The sequence below is a fragment of the Sceloporus occidentalis genome, unplaced genomic scaffold (genome assembly GCF_023333645.1).
Source record: "Sceloporus occidentalis isolate IW3139 unplaced genomic scaffold, rSceOcc1.0.p SCAF_7, whole genome shotgun sequence".
Taxonomy (NCBI): Eukaryota; Metazoa; Chordata; class Lepidosauria; order Squamata; family Phrynosomatidae; genus Sceloporus; species Sceloporus occidentalis.
In genome coordinates, this window is record NW_028316987.1 from 17,951,457 (window position 1) to 17,971,777 (window position 20,321).

At 41.3% G+C, this 20,321-nt stretch overlaps 1 protein-coding gene across 1 annotated transcript in view; it reads left to right on the forward strand.

Annotated features, from left to right (window-relative positions):
* ACE (angiotensin I converting enzyme) overlaps positions 1-15,883 on the forward strand; it is a 66,468-nt gene extending 50,585 nt beyond the window's left edge. The window contains exons 14-25 of the mRNA XM_089532219.1: positions 805-963; positions 3,790-3,877; positions 4,525-4,668; positions 5,660-5,851; positions 7,783-7,880; positions 8,354-8,526; positions 9,416-9,639; positions 10,043-10,187; positions 10,535-10,633; positions 10,763-10,885; positions 13,725-13,912; positions 14,839-15,883. Of these exons, the coding sequence (XP_089388345.1) occupies positions 805-963; positions 3,790-3,877; positions 4,525-4,668; positions 5,660-5,851; positions 7,783-7,880; positions 8,354-8,526; positions 9,416-9,639; positions 10,043-10,187; positions 10,535-10,633; positions 10,763-10,885; positions 13,725-13,912; positions 14,839-15,029 (1,824 nt within the window). The 3' untranslated portion in view covers positions 15,030-15,883. The remainder of the gene's footprint in view (positions 1-804; positions 964-3,789; positions 3,878-4,524; positions 4,669-5,659; positions 5,852-7,782; positions 7,881-8,353; positions 8,527-9,415; positions 9,640-10,042; positions 10,188-10,534; positions 10,634-10,762; positions 10,886-13,724; positions 13,913-14,838) is intronic.
* The last annotated feature ends 4,438 nt before the right edge of the window (positions 15,884-20,321 follow it).

The window sequence follows — 20,321 nt, forward strand, 5'->3', positions numbered from 1 at the left end:
AAATGTTTAACAATCCTGCCATCTCAAGACTTTAAGGTTCTTCATCTAGTGTAACTGCAGCACTGAATTTGTTCTTTTAAAGCAACGGTGAGAAGCTTATGGTCTTCCAATGTTGTTAGACTGCAGCTACCATCATTGCTCACCATTAACTATCCTGGCTAAGGCTGATGGGCACCGCACTCTAACAAGCTCTTGAGAAGCAGACGCTACTCCAACTTAAACTATTCATATCCTGTTTTTCTTCCTGATAATAGGCAGCTGACGAAAAGTCAGAATTAACACATAGTCATTTTTAAAGGCAGTGACTGTGGCAAGGAGGGACAAAATTATTAAATATCCATTCCTGAGACATTAAATGTCACTGTGATTGCTGCTCCAGCTGCAGCACCAGGTATTATCAGATGGTTAGTCCCATGGAGCAAGAATCTTATCCGGGCAATTCACCAGCCAGTAGGGTTGCATTGTTGAACCTACAACTTGGATTTGGTTTTGACTCTGCGCAGATTACAATGTATTTTATGTTCCAACTCACCTTGTTTGGTCTCCCTGCAAATGGCTGCAATTAAACAACTGCTTTTGTTTTGTGTGATCATTCTAATAGGTTCCTTTCATAAAATATAAAATGGATTGTAGCTTCAGTGTTGTTGTGTACCCTAAGCCAAAGAGAATGACTGGAGCTCAGATGGCTTGTGTTACTTCTGATAAATATGATCACTTGGGAGCACTAGTTATGGCACATCTGCTCATCCTTTTGCATTCTTTGATGTGACTGTGTTAAACTAATCTTCCTTCTTTGTCTTGTAGTTAGAAAAGAATCTAGAAATGTCAAACCACACCCTGCACTATGGTCTCCAGGCTCGGACATTTGATTCCACTGATTTCAAGGACTCCAGCATAAAGCGTATTCTGAAGAAACTAAGTGATATCGAGCGGGCAGCCCTACCTGAACAGGAACTGAAGGAGGTGGGTGTGAAGGAGAGATTAATGCCTTAGACCAGTGAGAGCTAGTGGCTTCCATGTCAGTGAAGCAGTGAATTTGTCCTGGTTTTGATCTGAAGTTTAAAGGAGCTGTTAAAAGTGCTTTTGAGGGATAGAATTCAGCACCTTGGATTATTCTTTTAGAACTCAGACTAAAATCCTGCCAAGATTCTCCACTTGACTGACCTGCCTGAAACCATTTACTGCATGGGGCTACACAGAATGATTGGAATGACATAATTATGGAATAGTTAGAATGGAATATTTTGGATTTTGGTTGATCTTCTTCCCCTTGTTATATTTCATGTTCTGTTTTTCTAACGTTGAACTTTTAAATGGCCTGCCTATAAGTTGTATATGAATATATAAAAAGGAAAAGAGGAGTAGGAATTTAGCGGTACCTCTAAGACTAACTGTTTTATTTAGCACAAGCTTCCATAGATTTCAGCCCACTTCTTAAGAGCCATTTGATGGTGTATTCAAGCCTTTAAGCTTCCTTCCCTTTTCCTTTTTATACTGAAGCAGACTTAATATGAATGTTTCTTTGAAAACTGCTACATTATTAATACATATAAATGAATCTTAATCCTCCTTAACTTGTTTTCTAAAAGAAGCAGGGGGGAGACAGGATTTGGATGCCACATAGGGAACAATTTAATACCATCTCTTCTCCACAAAATCACTCCTTAAATCTGCTTTTGGAAATAAAGGTGGGGTGAATTTGTTTACCTCACAAAGAAGTTATGAGACCACTCATAAAGAAATTCTTTCTTAATGGTTTGGGCCCTAAACAGTTTCTTGGTTAGGAAGTAGTGAAAGAGTCTATTCTGGGTGAGATTGCACTCCGTTTTACCCCTGAAGGCATAGCTTTGAAGCTGAGGCATACTCTTGGACCTGGGTTTTCTGTTTGAATCTTCATAGCAGCTGATGCCAGGAGTACCCACCCATCCCCATTGTCCTGCATCAGTTGGTGTGTACGTCTGTGCATTTTCTCTGGCAGTGAGGATCTTGCCTCGATGAAACATATTTTGGAAACAGCTGCTGTAATGGACTTTATGTGATTTTCAAGTGGACAGCCTTGTTGGTCTGTTTCAGTACAAGACAGAAAAGTGGGGTGTGGGGACACCTTGAAAACTATTTGATGCATTTCAACATAAGTTTTCATGGACAGAAATTCACCTCATCAGATGCAAGTGGGCTGGAATATACAAAAGGTTATGCTCCAGTATATCAGTTTCAAAGTTACTGCTAGATCCCTCCTTCCTTCCCCTTTTCTTTCTAATTTCATTTTCAATTGCTTTCTAATGCTGTTCAGAAACTACATGTGGAGACAGACATCTGGCTGAGGGGTTGGAGGATAGGTTATTTGCCCCTGCCTTATTATCTATCAGTACCACTGAAGTATACAAGCTTTCAGTGGCATTTCAGTTGGTCCTAACAAAAGTATTGCCCCACTGTAGATTTGTTATTTTCTTGTAAACCAGCATGACAATCTGAGCTGTACCAGTTATCAATTAGATTCTTGAGTACAGTTCAGTGCCTTACAGTTTCCTCTCATACATCTCTGTTTGGACTTTAAGATCTTCTGAGAACAGGAGGTCTTATATGGAATAGCCATGTTTGGGGGAGGAGGATGGAAGTGGCGAGTTAGAGACAGCATGGCATCGTGTTTTGAATGTTGAACTAGGACTCCAAGAGACCAGGGTTTGAACCAGGGCCTTTTACAAGTCACACCCTCTTTGTGGAAGGCAGTGGCAAACTTCCACTGAATAAATCTTGCCAAGAAAACCCTATGAGAGGGTCACCATAAATTGGAGTTTACTTGAAGTACGTAACAACAAAGTGTAGAGCTAAGACTTCATTAATGCTGGCATTTCAGTTATGGAACTCATTACCAATGAGTTGATTTGTTTTGTTTTGTTTTGTTTGGCATAGTTGACTACAAGGAAATGGCTTTGCTGTGATGTAGGCCTGTTACAGACTGCCAAAATAAAGCTGCTTCGGGTCTCTTTGGAGGTATGCTGTTTAAATGATGCATGCATCCTAAGAATCCGGAAGCTGCACCAAAAGTTGCACTCCAGTGCTTAGGAATGGAGTGGGGCTTTGGCGTGACCTCCGGACTCTTAGAACCCATGCATTATTTAAATGGCATACTTCCAAAGAGACTCGAAGCAGCTTTATTTTGGCAGTCTGTAACAGGCCAAAAGTTCTAACTAAAGTCAGGGATGGTTGCTTCATAGGGAATTATTTTATACTTGGATGTTATTAACATGTTTTCTCAATGATGATATTTATATGACATGGTCACAGATTTTTACTGTGATATTAATTTTATATTGTCAACTGTTTGGTTTTTTTTAAAAGCCAAATGTCATGCACACACACACACTTGCAAACAGATAATGTAATAAATAAACAACTGCCATGGTTTTGTAACCTTGGAACTGAGTATGATTGGAATTAAACCAGCACTGTGAAAAACATGAGGGTGATAAGATTCAGGCAAACACTGATAAGATTCAGGCAAACACTGAATAGCACAACTGGGACATGTGGAGAAGTACAGTGATTTCTTTCCTGCATAGGTCAAACAGGTCCAACCCACATGTTGACACAATATTAATCTGAAGAGTGAAATCACAGAGCAGCTGCATGACTGGGCTGAGGTGGTGATGGTAAAACGGTTCAGTTTGCTTCCAATTTTTGTGTACATATAAGGATTTCTTAGTCAGTAATATTGAACCTCTAGACTCGAGAAGAGAGAAGAGCTTCTGTTTCACTCTCTAAATAGAATAATCATATTTCTTTCAGTATAATCATCTCCTCTCAGAAATGGAGACAATTTACAGCGTGGCCAAAGTTTGCACAAAAGAGCAAGTTTGCAAATCACTTGATCCTGGTAAGTCCTAACAAGGGCACTGTATGGCTGAGATGAATAACCTCCCATCTTATTTCCTTGTCAAATGTAATAGAAATATTTTTAAAATGTGAAAATTTGGGGTTTCATTTTTACATTCAAGCTTAACTTTGGATCATGAGAAGTGGAGCTGAGATATTGTACAATATTTTCTTTGTAGTCAACATTTCAAAGTGTTGCAGAAGAATCATTCTGTGAAAAAAACACCATGTATTTTTAAACAAAAAAGCCTAGTTTTCTGAACAAGAAAAGGGTTTTCTGTACACACAATTTTTCTATACACACACACACACACACACACAAATGTGCCCCCCCCCCCATTCCTCTGTAGCACTTCAAGACCTTCAAATATTGGGAGAACACTAAATATGAATATTTGTTTTTCCTGTAGCAATGAGAAAACTACTATAATTATTTATACTCACAGGCAAGGAGGGATAAAATGCCCTTCCCCAGTGAGCATTATCAAGGAGATGAGTCTTGAAGCATGACACAGCTGATGGGCACTAGTTGGGAAAGGCTGGGGCAGAGGGAACAAGAGCAGGGAGAGGTGAGATGATAACAGTCAAAGTGATGATATCGTGCCAAGTCTTGAATCTGATCCTTGATTGTATTTACTCCTCGTATAGAGCTTACAAATATCATGGCCCAATCTAGGGACTATGATGAACTCCTTCATGCGTGGAAAGACTGGCGGGATGTGTCAGGCAAGAAAATCCGGACCCACTTCAAGAGATATGTAGAGCTGAGCAATAAAGCTGCCAGACTAAATGGTAAGCATATATTTGCAAGCTTTGTTTTTCCAACAAAGCTAATAGTGTAATGTAGGGAAAAGAAGATGCCTCTAGGATATAGAGGCCAAACACCTTCTGATGGGAGCCTCAAAAACTTGTGCATACTGGTAATTGCTTTCCCAGTCATTGCTTTCCTGGCAGAAGGCCTCCATCAGAAGTCAACCATGGCATCAGTAACAGAAACCTCCAAGCAGTTGTTAAGGGTGTTCCTTTAGAGATCCTTGAATCTGATAATCAAAGCAGCCGTATGTAAAGTGCCATTTAGACACTTGTTTTAACCTTCGGAGCCACCATGTTTTGTTGAAAGTCACAATAGATAGATGCAACTGCAAATGATAGCTGCAGTTCTTGTACTTGATTCCAACTGTGGAATGTCAGAGAACTGACACATCTGGTGCCTCATCATCCTTTTCATACATTAAATAGAGGGAGTTGGAATGGCTTTCCAACATGTTTTTGGAGCACAGCGGCAGAAGAATAATGTATTGCTGTTATTGGTTTTTCCAAGCCTCCCACAATAGAGAATTACAGAATTCTCTCTGGTGAAAGAGTTCAAAGACATATCCATGTTAGTCTAGATCAAGTATGTAAAGGGATCCTGTAGCATTCTTGAGACTTAACCAAGAAAAAGAACATGGGAGTGTAAGGTTTTGTAGACTTCCTCAGATGAATGGAGTGAAATGCCTAAAGCAGACCTTTATAAACAGACCTGAATGTTTAGGTATACCATATGTTTTGCATTTCTATTGCTATTCACATACACAGACTGCATATAGAAGTCTGTTCCTATGCACTTCTCTCCATGCATCTGAGGAAGTAGATGTAAGTCTATGAAATCTTATGCTAGGAACTTCTTTCTTTCTCTCAGTCTCAAAGGTGCTACAAGATCCCTTTGCACAGAATTCTCCCTGGGCAGTTTACAAGAAGAGAGCCTTCTATATTCTCATTGTATTCTTACACACACTTGCAGGCCACACAGACAATGGTGCTTTCTGGAGATCGTTATATGAAACACCAACTTTTGAAACAGATCTGGAGAGCATCTGGCAACAGCTTCAACCACTGTACTACAATCTACATGCCTATGTACGTCGGGCTCTCTACAAGAAATATGGTGCAGACCACATCAATCTCAAGGGCCCTATCCCTGCTCATTTGCTAGGTAAGTCTTTCCACAACAGGAAAATCTGCTGAGCCATCAGACATCCTGAGCCAACCTCCAAGTGTCTTCTCATTTCTCTGTGATTTTGGAGGCCTGCACCATGATTAGTATTCCTTTCCTTAGTACATGCCTAAGGAAAACAGTTAAATCAGCTGCCAGTGGAAGGATCTAACAGTGCCTTCAGATAGTATTCATTTCTCTGTAAAGGTTACCACATGGATGGGCAGTGATGAATTACTTCTCCAACCAGATGACCTCCATAGGCCCTGCCAGCTGGGAGTGATGGGAACAAACTCTTCAAGAAATATAGACAGCTACTGGAAGAGTTTAGATAGCTATTGCACAAGCACTCTTAGAGAAGCAAGATCAATGTAGCCAGGGACTTCCTGCACCACTAAAATCATGTTTGGATTACATTTTAGCTTTTTCTTCTCCAAGACCTGATTGAATGAAAGCAGGCGATATCCAGCCCTCTCTGTAAATAGAATGACATCCTTAGAGGGGGACAAGGTAGTACTGGCTCTGCTTTCCTCCATTTTTTTACCATCTTAATGTTTTGTGTGCTCACATACAGCAAGAATAAATGGTCTCTGAATAATTTTGAAAAACTAAAAAGAAAATTTAAAAATGATTTTTTCTTCTTATTTTTATAATAACTTAATTGCAAGTATTCAAGAGGTCTTTGTAACACTCATAGAAGCAGTCTGGATATCATATTGCCATATTTTCTCAGGTACAAAATAAAGCTTTTTAAAGATTTGTTAACATTGCTGAATGAAAGCTCAGTGCTGGTGGAAGATGTGTGAATGCCAGGCATCAAATGCACCTACTGATCAAGTGAAAAGGTTTTTATTATACACCATGTATCTGTGATGTAGAGGAAAATGGAAGATCTTACACATAATAGGATCACAATTATGATTGGACTTTATCAAGATAAATGGACCTTGAACCAGGCATATTGCCTTATCCTAGATCAGGGATCCCTAACCTTTTCTATGCCACACACCCCTAGAAAATGTTTGATATATGTCCACATCCCCTACAAAAGTAATGTCACATTTGAATATGAAGAAATCTAATTTCTAATGTTTGAACCACAAATACAATACTGTAGTTGAACAAACTGAACTTTAAAAAATAAACTTTTAACTCAGTGCATAAAATGAGAACCAGTATGTTGTTATGGTTTGAGTATTGGACTACAACTCTGAAGATCAGGGTTCAATTCCCAGCTTGGCCATGGAAACCCACTGGGTGATCTTGGGTAAACCACATGCTCTCAGACTCAGGAGAAGGCAATGACAAACCTCCTCTGAACAAATCTTGGCAAGAACACACCATGATAGGGTCACCTTAAATTGCAAATGACTTGAAGGTACACAGCAACAACAACAATAAAATGCAAATCGAAGAGGCCAAACAGGCTGCCCCTGAGAAAGCCAGATTGGGACCACAGCAACCACACAGCTGGCCGACAAAGAAGCAGCAACCAGTTGCTTCTTTTTGCACCGGCAAAAAGACAGTTTTCCATTCCACTGCAGCGGGAAGCTGGCTCTCATGTAAATGGCTGAGCGGCTTGAAACCGGCTTCCAGGGTTCTTGGGGGCATGCATTGTCTGCTTGCCACATCCCCAAGCCATCCGGAAGCCAACTTTTTATGCCGGTCTGTTCGAACCATAAATTGAGCAGTTAGGTTCTAATTTATTGAGAAAAAATTGAGTGACGACTTGGGGCTCATCACTCAAGGACATGAGCCACTCTTTTGTCGCACCCCAAAATTCCATCTCAGACCCCGCTGGAGATGTGGGCACCCAGGTTGGGAACCCCTGTCCTACAACATTAATACTGGATCTTGTGATTTTCTTTGTTTTGGTTTCCCCCTCCTCCCTTTGTCCCACCCATTCATCAGCTGTGTTTCTTATTTCCTAGGAAACATGTGGGCACAGTCGTGGGCAAACATTTTTGACCTTGTGATGCCCTTCCCAAATGCTATCAAAGTGGATGCCACACCAGCCATGAAAAGCCAGGTTAGTGCAGCTATTTTTAGTTTTAGTTATTTGTAATATTGTCTCTGAACTTTAAAAACTCCAGGTTAAAGAAAATCTAAATCCTTTTGCATTGTTTATGGTTGGCTCAAATCTATTCTCTTCTGTAATCCTTATGAATGGCAATTTTTTTGTAAACCCAGTTGCCATGAGGAGGGCGAGGCTGAAAATAGGAGGCTATATGTGGATCAAAAGGCTTTAGAGGATGAATCCAGCATTCAGGCTGGAAGCTCCCCATCCCTAATTTAGGGGTTCAAGAGCTATACAGTGTCATCTTGATGTTCCTGTCTACAAAACACTATCTTGCCCTTTTCACTGTTGGAATTTAACATTAGCTCCTGCAACAGAAACAGGAGAAATGCCAAACAGGGCCATATTTTCTTGCAGTGCCCTTGTCCTCTCACTGCTGCTTGGCAAGCTTTGCCTCTCTTGTTTATTTTATCTCCTTCCCACAGGGCTGGACACCAAAGAGGATGTTTGAAGAGTCAGATAATTTCTTTAAGTCACTGGGCCTCATCCCTATGCCTTCTGAGTTCTGGAAAGAATCCATGCTAGAAAAGCCAAAGGATGGGAGGGATGTGGTATGCCATGCATCAGCCTGGGACTTCTACAACCGCCAAGATTTCAGGTGCTTATATAATGACTGAGCAAAAAAGGGAAGTCAAAAGAGGGAGGATTTTTGCTGCCTTCACTATAAAGCAGGGATGGAGAAAGCATGAGGCCCGATTTCATTGTCCCAGAGCCCATCAAGATAACCCTCCAAATCTCCCATCTCCATCATTTAAAAACTTTTGGGTGTTTTTGGAGACAGTATGCTTCCTCAAAGACTGAAACCACAATGCTTTGGGTCTCCTTGTTCTCCACTGTATCCCCAAGCCATGAAAACTGTAAGTGATGTTACATCACTTAACAGTTGTGCTGGGAACATTTCCGTGGCCTGTAGGGTGTATGCCAAGGAGAATGGCCTCAGGCCATTATGCAGTTGCCCACCTTGCTATAATAGCTCAACCTATATCCCTTATCTTGAACTTACTAGGAAAATGGATAGTGGTAGTAGTCTGTAGAATCAGTATGTAGAGAGATCTCGTAGCACCTTTGAGACTAACTGAAATAAAGAAGTTGGCAATATGAGCTTTCGTAGACTTCAGTCTACTTCCTCAGATGCTCCAAAAGCATCTGTGGAAGTAGACTGAAGTGGAGCATCTGAGGAAGTAGACTGAAGTCTACGAAAGCTCATGCTGCCAACTTCTTTATTCCAGTTAGTGTCAAAGCTGCTACAAGATCTCTCTACATAGGAAAATCCATGAAGGAGATCCATGTCTGTCAGAGGGAGTGCTCACCTGAAGTCCCACTCCTCTTGAGCCAGCGCAGCTTTGACCTCGTGAAATGCTGTCTTCTCTTTTTGTGGATTTGTATTTTTTTGTTTGTTTTTTCTTTCCATGTCTGTTTATTTCCTTTTCCTTTAAATTATTCTGTATTCCTCACACACATCCTCACACTTCTTTTTCTTGCTTCAGAATTAAGCAATGCACTGTTGTGAATATGGATGACTTAATAACCGCTCACCATGAAATGGGCCATGTCCAGTATTTTCTGCAGTACAAGGACCAGCCCATCTCATTTCGTGATGGTGCCAATCCAGGATTCCATGAAGCTGTTGGAGATGTCATGGCACTATCAGTGTCCACCCCAAAGCACTTATTCAGCATCAAGCTGTTAAATCAGGTGGAAGACAATTCTGGTAAGCAAAGTAATGGCACATAGAAACACTTGGTTAAAAATTAAGGATTTGGAGCATGGAAAAACATGACTCACAGTGTTCTCTCATTTGCCATAGCCATGGTCTAAGACATATGCCTCTTAATTATGTCCCAGACCCCACAGAATCAATTTACTAATTTGTTTAACCACTATTGGGTTGTGTTTTAACCCATGTTGACTTTTCAGTTTCCCCGGGTTAGCTTAATTCAAATGGAAATGTAAACTGATTAGTCCTTGGATGATATTTTGATATTCTGTGAAATGAAGGGGGGGTTGAGGATATAAAGGACATGGGTATATGAGGCACAGTAGGGTAGGCAGAAGACCTAAGGCAAAAAAGAGGAGCTTTGTTCATCTGTTTATACTTTGCTCCTTTTGGCCAGAGAGTGATATCAACTACCTGATGAGTGTTGCATTGGATAAGATTGCTTTCCTGCCCTTTGGCTATCTGATGGACCAGTGGAGATGGAAAGTTTTCGATGGGCGTATTACTGAGGATGAGTACAATCAACAGTGGTGGAATCTCAGGTGAATCACTTGTAGCTGTCAGGCAAGGACAGTATGTGACATTTTGGTTGTATTCCATTTTGGCTGATTTCTACCAAAGATGCAGACACTGCTTTGGAGAGTATATATGCCTTCCTGGAATGTCCTTGGGGTGTGTATTTCTGCTAAAGAAACCTCAAGGAAGTGGTGAAAATATTACTGTTTTAAAGAAAAGGAAAATCATGCAAATCATTGTGGGCTTAGGGGGCTAAAGATCCCCTGGGGTCTGAAGGGGAAAAGCCAAAGAGGGAGTTTGTCTTTTGTCCATCAGTTCTTCATAAGCTGGCTGTCAAGTTTACTACCTGCCTTCTTTTACCCCAATTGTGCAGAATGAAATACCAAGGTGTGTGTCCACCTGTGCCAAGATCAGAAGATGATTTTGATCCAGGGGCAAAATTCCATATTCCTGCCAATGTCCCCTATGTCAGGTGAGTAACTGATTCTTGGGTGCCTGTGCCTGGTGGCTTAGAAAATGTTAGACCAGTGTTTAATTGGTGACTCTGGGGAAATACTGCATTGCCTTGGCATTTGTTTCATCTGCCCCATCTCCCTTCCAGATACTTCGTTAGTTTTGTAATCCAGTTCCAATTCCACCAAGCTCTTTGTCATGCTGCTGGCCACACAGGACCCTTGCACAAGTGTGACATCTACAACTCCGAGGCAGCTGGAACAATCCTGGGGTGAGTGGTTGGTTACAGTGTTTCCTGTATCAGAGCCTGTGAAAATCTGCACCTTTCTCAGGTTGACATGAGCTCTTTTAAAGTCATTATAATTAATGTCTTACAGCATCCCTACCACACTCTAGCTGACTAAATTGTTTTCAGCACTACTAAGATACATATGACAGGCTGGCATGTGTTCAAGTGGACTCATTATGCAAATTGAAAAGGTGAAGCAAGAAAGTGTGAGGGAACTGTATTTTGACTATTCATCTGCTTTCAGAGCCTTCTCCCTCAACATTTACACCATTTCCCTCTCTAGGACTTTCTTTAGGAAATTAAAAAATAAACTCTAGTGTGTGGGTGAGCATTAGGATGAGATGACAGGGGAACTGACGAGGAACTGGCAATTTAGATAAAATATTATGGAAATGGCCTGTGGACATTTGCTGGGCAGGATATTTTCCGCCCAGAATACTTGAATTTTAGTCTCTCTTTAGTTTACTGACACATAGAAACCCACCAATTTGAAATCCTGATACTATTTAGGTGAACATTTGATTCACCTGCTAGTCATTGTTCATTATATGATACCCAGTGGATTATTTAGTTCACTAACCCCCATCACCTACTCCCAAGAACAATGCTGGTATTCTACAATATGATCCACTTCATGGAAAACCCCCAAAGATTGTAGTCTCCACGATCCTGTCCAAAGGAAGAATCTTTGAACCGTGAGCTCCATGTGACCCCCCAACACATGTTCATGCTAACAAATCAGACATTTTGTGTCTGTACAATTTCATTAGTATTGATGCAAAAATCCTGCTCAGTGGTGAAGAACACACCATGAAAGGATGATCTTAGAATACAGATGCAAAGGTAGCCTGGACTGAGACAAAATCTCTGTATACAGTAACTAGCAACAGTTGCTGCCCACAAATAGTCATAGAAGTCTTAGGATGAGAATTCTGTGGATTAAAACTTCATGGGGGAGGGGGTGAATTATGTCACCCCCATTTCCTCCCATCAGCTCCAGCCAGCATGGACAATGATAAGCATGATGAGAGTTGCCCAAATAAAGCATGTATACCACTGGTTCTCAGATGTTTTACCCATATTTACTCCCTTTACATCTATATGTGAATATAGCCCCCCCCCCCCCCCCGCTCAACATAGTATATTCATTAAAATATTTTGTTTGTTTTGTGTGCATCTTTTCATTTGTACATTCATGTATATTCACATTTTAACATAAGGAAGCAACACTGTCCAGATTAGGAGAGATCTATTTAAATAAATTCAGTACTTAACACATGCAGATTTTACACATACTGGCTCACACACAACCACACTCACATATCCCAGTGCTCACAGATATGTACACACTTAGTCATGCTCTATCATTCTTTCTTTCATTCACACACATACTCACTTACTCTCTCACATACAGTCGCATGGAAACATTCATTCTCTTGTAAGTATATACAAGTGCGTATGCAAGAGAGAGAGAGACAGACAGACAGATAGGCAAAATTTGTGTGGGAAACTGTGTATAAATGAACACATCTGAGGTAGAGAGTCAGAAAAAGAGCATTACTGAATGTATTGTATGTGAAAAAAAGAGCATTACTGAATGTATTGTATGTACTGTGCAATAGAAAGTCACTCACACATCAAGAGAGGTACCAAGGATGCGTGAGATAATGTGTTGAGGCTGCAGCAACACAGAGAATGGTGGCAGGTGGGGGAAGCAGCAGCAGCACCTTGGGATGGGCCTCAAGAGGCCACAATTCAGTGATGGACCTCTATTTTGATCATTTGGCAAGGAACACTAAATCATAGAGGGGCTTCACTCTGTCAAGCCCCTGCTACCAAAGCTGGGCTTTAGAAGCAAGATTACTATGGGCCTGAACAGACAGGCTAAAATAAAGCCGCTTCAGGTCACTTTGGAGGGATGCTGTTTAAATGATGCATGCGTCCTAAGAGGCCAGAAGCCATGCCAAAGCCACGCTCCAGTCCTAAAGACTAGAGCGCAGCTTTGGCACAGCTTCTGGCCTCTTAAGATGCATGTGTCATTTAAACAGCATACCTCCAAAGTGATCTGAAGCAGCTTTATTTTGGCCTGCCTGTTCATGCCCTATGTTGTTCAGACATATTTGAGCAAAAGTCGTCCATCATTCCATCCTAAACAGTGAAACAATGTGATACATTAAATTAATACATGGGATGGGGGATACTACCCCAGATGGATACCAGCATGGTTAAATAGCCAGTTAAAAGAAGCTTTAAAAAAACATGAAGGGTGATTTTCCTTTCAAAAAATGAAAGTCTTACCCAGCTAAAAAGAAGAAAAGCTGTACAGTTTCTATCAAACTATGTATAAATTTACATGATGGAGATTTAGAAAATTATGCATGGTATAGAAAAGATAGGCAGTAAGGAATATTACTTTCCGATATAGAATTCTTTTGCAAAATATGGACTAAAAAAAACCCTACTACTTTCTCATTTGTCTTTGAAACGGGTTACACAAATTCATGGAGAACAGGACTAACAATAGCACTTAATTAATTAACCAAATCCATATTCAGAATCATATACTTCTTCCATTTCAGTAGTGTCTGATGTTGGGAATAATAATATGGTGATAATATTACACCCTGCATGTTAGATTCCCAAACAGAGTGGCTGGTTTCAGTAGAAGATGGAGTGCTAGGCTGGATTTCTTGCCTCTTCCTGTGAGGCAGTTCTGATATTCTTGCAGCACCCTTCCTAAATCCTATATCCTGGGTGGAGTATGTAGGAGTTTAGCCATGTGTACCTGTGTGTGATTATTTTGTTGTTTTTGTTGTTACAGGAATGCCTTGAAGCTGGGCTACAGCAAGCCATGGCCTGAAGTCATGCAACTTATCACAGGGCAACCCAACATGTCTGCTAAGGCTTTGCTGACTTATTTTCAACCGCTGACAGACTGGCTCATCAGTGAGAACTTGAGAAATGAGGACATTCTGGGCTGGCCTCAATACACCTGGCTACCCTATACGGGTACTTAAAGGCTTTTGACTTGGTCCCTTCATGTGTCCCAGAAACAAAGAAAGGGAGATGGGCAGGGAAAACAAGCATGTGGTCCCCCTTCTAAATTATTCCCCACCCAAGACATTGGCCCCACAGGTAATAATATCCTGGACTGGACTAACTGAACTAGACCAGGGGTTTTGAAGCGATTCCCCTCCTCAGTACCCCACATCCTCCTCCTTTTGACTTAAGAACTAAATAAGATATGACCTTAGTCATATAGTTTGGTTTTGCATAGGTGATAATTATTAAACTAGATGGCCAGGGTGGGGGTTACCAGGTAAATTGAAATGGACTACAGGAGGGGGAGAACATTTTTGCCTTCGTGGTCCCAATCCTCCACCCCTTTTCCATAATAGGAAGAAAACTTTGCCACCCATTGCAAGTGGTCATGTGGGAGGGGAAGTTCCAATCAGGATGATGGTTGGTGCAAAGGGTTAGAGCCTTCTATACTCTTTCTATTAAGGGGTGGGCATGTCTTGGGGGTAGGGGAAGTATTAGCTCTCTAGGATACCTTCAGGAAGAGGGGCATCTCCTCCACATACCCTGCAAAGAAAATCTTACCATTTTACCCCCAAATGTCCCCCAACACCTTCTAGGGGCTGTGGGAAGATTGGGGGGAGGGCATTTTAGGTTCATTGCTTCTTCTTCTCCTTCTTTTTTTAAATTGAGAGGGGATCCCAAAAAACGACCTTGGACTACAGGGCACATACTTTGCCCACCACAGATCTATTCTGTAGTCCTGCACCAGCTATCTATTTTATGTTACTTTATTTTTACTTTATTTTTTTAATCACTCATTTGACACCAAACATTATAACAAAGTGCATGCCTACTTTGGCTGTCTGGGCAGAGGACTATCCTTTCTATCTGTGTTTTTCTTGGTTCTTACCCAGGCCAAGTGCAACCAAACAGCAAAGTCAGTTTCCTTGGAATGACGATGACCAGCAGTCAAGCTACAACAGGCCAGTGGATTTTGCTTATTCTTGGACTCATCTTTCTCATTGCAGCAATAGTCTTGGGGACCCATTATTACCAGACCAGAAGAGGAGCCCCCAAATCTAGCATGGAAATGGAGTTGAAATAAGTTGTATGTTTTTAATCTCTCTTATGCTGTGCCTCCAATTGAATGTGAAAAGATGCAGAGGGAGGCTGCGTGTTTATGTGTGAGAGAGTGCGCATGTGTAACAGGCAAGGGTATGCTAATGTGTGTGTAAGAGTGTGTGTGTGTGTGCGCGTGTGTGCGGATGAGTTTTAGAGATTGCGTCTGGTCAAGAGTGTGATTATATGGGCTGAGAAAGGGTGTGTATTTGTGGGCATATACACTGTGCATGTCTGTGTACTGGAGTTCTATGACTAAAGTGTATGTATATGAGTTGTGGGTACACATATGTGCCTGCATCTTGTGTGGCCTAAACTGGAAGGCAGAATTCAAGCATGGACAATGCTGCACACATGTGGTCACTGATCCGGTTTGAGGGGCAGCCTTGCACAAACAGGGCAGTTGAGTCAGCAAAGACACAGGACTCTTTCTTCTGATCAGTTCTTCAAAAACCTTTTGATTATGCAAGAACCAAAGCAAAAAAGAAAAAGAGAAAAAAAAAAGGGGGGGGGGAGAAAAACCTTTTATTTATTGTAAATGTCTGGATTCCTGAAGGAAGAAAAACAATGGAAAGGAATGAAGAATGAAACTGCGTGATTAGGTTTTGGTGGTGGCAATGACTGGACAGTATAAATCAATGTTGACTCAGTGTTTTCCCTCAAGTTTGTATATATTCAATTTGGGAAATAATGAATTCTACACCGATTGCAGTAGCTGTGACAGGTGATACGTTAGGCAGCAGAGGCTGTTTCTCCAAGAGTTGTGTGTGCTTGCTTCAGGCAGTTTCTAAAAGGCTGTTTGGTGCATGGAAGACAATTAAAATGGATAATACAACTTCACTGGCTCTGCCATTTCGTGTGAAAAAGAAAAGGGACAGATGAAGATGGATTGCAAGCCAGCCATTCTTCAGGGGGAAAGTGTGTGTACAAAGAAAGCAAGCCAGTACCATGCCAGCAGGATTGTTCATTGTATGCTACTTTGGTTACTTGAAAGAAGCCATTCAGAAATATTGGGTGGTGGTGGTGATGGTGTATGTATTAAATCCACATTGAACTATGGCTTACAATCAGCTGTTGTACAACAATTTCACTGGAGAATCTTCTGCTGTCCTTTCTTTGCCTCACTTGATCATAAAGAGCAGCAAAACTGATCAACAACTGTGAAGACAAAAAAGCAACTTATACAACAGAGAGCAAGGCTGGCCAGTGGGCCTGTTAATGTAGGGGCAGTGATTCCCAGTAAATTTTGGTCTTACTACTGATCCTCCCATAGCTGCACCAGTTGAACAGGAGCTATGCAGGTGTTAGATCCTGCTCCCAACAGATGTTCTGCTCCAGGAGAGCTCCCATATGACCCAGAGCAGCAGTGAGAGAACAGCCATAAAAGTGAGAATGGATTTACTGCTCCTGCAACAACAGATGCACCAGCCACCCCTCTGAGGAAGCATTGCAGAAGCTTCCTCAAACCCCAGTTGTGTCTCCATGAAAAGATATACCAAACTCTGCAACTCCAGCCATGTTTCTCTGCCCTCTCTCACCCGTCTTTCTGCTGGGCTTTATCTGTTCTACACATTTGTATGAATACATTGCATACAAGCAATAAACCTGTGTCTTTGCTATGCCATTTAGTCTGCAGATGAGTACTCATGTAACAGAATGCTTTCCTGGAGAGGAAAAAAACAGCACTCAGGGAACTGGAAACTCAGGGAGAAGGTTAGATTACAACTCTTCTCTCTGCTATCTATTGGAGTACGTCAGCGGTCTCCAGAAATTGTTGTTCACCAATCTCCTAAAGCATTGGTCATTGTCCATGCTGGCAAGTAACTCTGGCAATGGTCCCACAAGATCTAGGGACCAAAGCTTAGGGACCACTGTCCTATCTGATAGGATGTTGTTGTTATCAGTTTGTAGGAAAGAAGATTCCATCCTGTGAACTCCCTCCTTCAGTTTACCCATTTCATGTATTCTCTAGCCAATAGATTTTTAAGATTAAAAGAATATTATGGAATCTCAGTACTAGGCTATGATACCGGGTGAACAACAGAATCCTGAAATGTTCTTTTTTAATCAAGAAAGCCACAAATCAGCATTGTGAAAAGACATGCACCACATCCTAGTAAGGCCACCCTGCCCTTCTCCACTTCTGCAGTTGCCTTCTGCTTACTGCCAAGTAGGAGGGATTCCCAGAAGTTGCAAATTCAGACCAGGTAAGGAGTCTGCCACCATCTAAATTTTGCATGCATTGCTGGGTGAGATTCAGCTTGCATTTCCCTTATCCCCATGCAGTTAGAATAAAATCACGTGGCTTGAGCATGTGTGTCCTGCTCTCACACTGAACCAGAATTTGAAGTACCCAAAGTTCAGATGCCATGACAAGAGGTATCTGGTGTCAAACAGTACAGGTTCAGAAGCTGTAAATCAGAGTCTAAACAGGCAAGATATCTGATCAAGTATTTACAGTTGCCAAATCAGGTCAAAAGGTGAACGGAAAGGTTGCTTCCAGTACTTTGACTGAAGGAAGTTCCCAGCTTACAACATCAGTCTGCTCAGCCACACCCATAGTTCAGACAGTATTTCAAGAGTGCACTTCACTGCTATGTGCATGGAGCCTTTTGCTCTATCTGCAGGGGAGTGTTTGAGCTAGATGACAATGCCTTCTCCTTTCCCCATGTCTTGGAGGTCTTTCATCCAAACCTTCCTGCTGTGAATCCTGTGGACTTGGAGGAGGACTCAGCATCAAGGATCTGTTCCAGCTGCGTTATCTAGGATGACAAACTCTCCAAGGGGAGCACAATATCCTGAGAGGTTATTACATGGGTACTTCAAGGAGCAGCTGACCCCATGATCTGATTTAAAATACTTTATCAAACTTTATTAAATTTCACCTTTACTCTGTATAGTCAGCGGTGCTGATTGACTGGTGCAGGAAATCCCTGTGCACAAGGCTGGCAAAATTATGTTTGGGATACATGTTACATGATGGATGGGACAACTCAGGAGATGAGCAGCAAATAAGGAGGAGGGGTGAGAATCAGAAAAATATTTCCCCTCTGCCATAGATTGGTTTGAAATGTAAATGCTTAGCTTGTGGTTTGAGCAAAAGGCAGGAGTTACTTGCTATCAGCTTGGGGCAGGTGTATTTCGAAGGGACACACTTGTCAGGCTTTAAAGTATCCTCAGATTGTAAAAATTAAGTTGTAAAATTAAAGTTTGAAAATATGAATGTTGGTGAAATGGAAATGGACCTGTAGTGATTGAGTCCGTCATGTGTGTTCTGCTCTTGCCCATTGGCAGCAAGTGAATATATATTATACAAAACAAGTGTCCATGTAATCGTTCATTTATGTCCCAAACTCAAATTGTCTTCAAGTGAGTGAATCTTTTTAGGATCTCTGTCCAGAACGCTGAAATATCTGGGCTTCAGAACCTCAGAATTCTCAAATCGTTAAGGTCTTCAAAGAGAATATGAATCATTCTTCCAGGACTAGCCTGACCATTAGGCAAAGCCTCAGGCAGCAGACTCTGAGTATCAAAAAAGGACAGCCAGTTATTTATATGAATGGTCATGGTTGTATTTTTGCTTCCCAGTAGAGGAATATTTTAACATGGCTGGTTTTGGATGCCATGCACCATGATTCAAGGAAAAGTGTCACTTGCTGCATTAGCTCAGGCAGCTAACAGTTCTGGCCACCACACCAAAGGAGTTTTGAATGGCACCAACAGCACTGGGATGGTGAGACAGTTAATTTCTGCTCCTTCTGAAGCATAGGAGATTATCACACTAGGGCCAATTGCACAACAATCGCACTATTTGAAGATAACGGAGGCATAGCGCTACAGCGATCAGGATTTCACGCAATCCCGCAATTGCATGATAATGATATAAAAATGAAAGAGAAACACAATTGCATTCCATATACATCCATTCTTGTATCGTTAGTATATTGTTATGGAACGTTTCAGGCATGCACTGTTTTTGTGCTCCTGTGCATGCCTGAAAATCATGATTCCATCTCAAACAGAAAATAAAATGTATATATTTAACATTATTTTTATCTAGTTGAAACAAACTCATGTCCTATGCCTCGAAATAAGACAGAAATCCACTCCAAAAATAATCCTAGGAATAAGAAGGAATTGCCTGTAGCGAAAAGCACTCTGGGTAAAGGTCTTAAATTGCTCTGTGATAGCATGAATGAGTCGCTATTGGCTTCCACACCTTTGCAATAGTGTGAATGAAACGCTATCAGCAAGTCATTCATGGAGCTTCCCTGTGAATAAGAAGTTACGGGAGCATTCCAGTTTATTGATGGGAAAAGTACTGGATGAGTGTGACGTCGTGTGAAAATCTTCGCGCAATCGTGACAGGTGCATTCTGTTTTTCTCCTGTTTCATATCCCCTTGTGATAATCTCCATAGTCCCAGATCCATGGGAGCTATTTTAAAACATAAATACACTTGCAATAATGTATCTACCATCCATATAGTTTGTCTTTTATTTTCTTGTCTACAGTCTATAATCCCTGCACCTATTGAATCAGGGTGTCGGACAAGGATTTCGTTGCCCTCACCAGAAATACTCTGCAGTGCCAACCATTGTGGAAAGTAGAGCCATAATAGTTTAAGATGCTTTCGTGTCATTTTTTAATTTAAGGGTTTATCACCCATTTTTTTTGGTTTCCACTGAATGAGTAAGTCATTTCAAATGTTACTTGGGTGAACAGGCAGAGGTACAAAGGGGCAGTAAAATGCTGCTAACTCCACCAGGAGTGTGCAGGACATTTGTATACACAGGTGTCCTAGGATCTGAATCCCTGCATGATAAAGGTGCCAGGAAAGACATCTAAACTAGGGGTGGGAGACAGGCCAAACCCCTCCATCCCCACAAACTGCTCCTGTCTCCTTTTTAAGGAGTGGTAGGTAATACCCAGAGGACATGCTCAGAAGTTTAAATGACACTAACAGATTAGAAAGCTAGGCCAGAATTAACAAATGCATTTTAACAGGGAAAATGCAATGTACTACATTCGCATGAAAAATTACACGCACAGATATAGGATGGCATACACCTGGCTTGACCACAGTACATGTGAAAGGGATCTAGGGGTCCTAGGAAATCACAAGCTAAATATGAATCAACAGTGTGATGCAGCAACTAAAAAAGCCAATATGAACCTAGGGTTTAGAATAGATCATGGTAAGTAATTGTGCCAGTCTATTCTGCTTTGGAATAATGTGTACAGTTCTGGGCACCTCAATTCAAGAGGAGCTGGAGTAT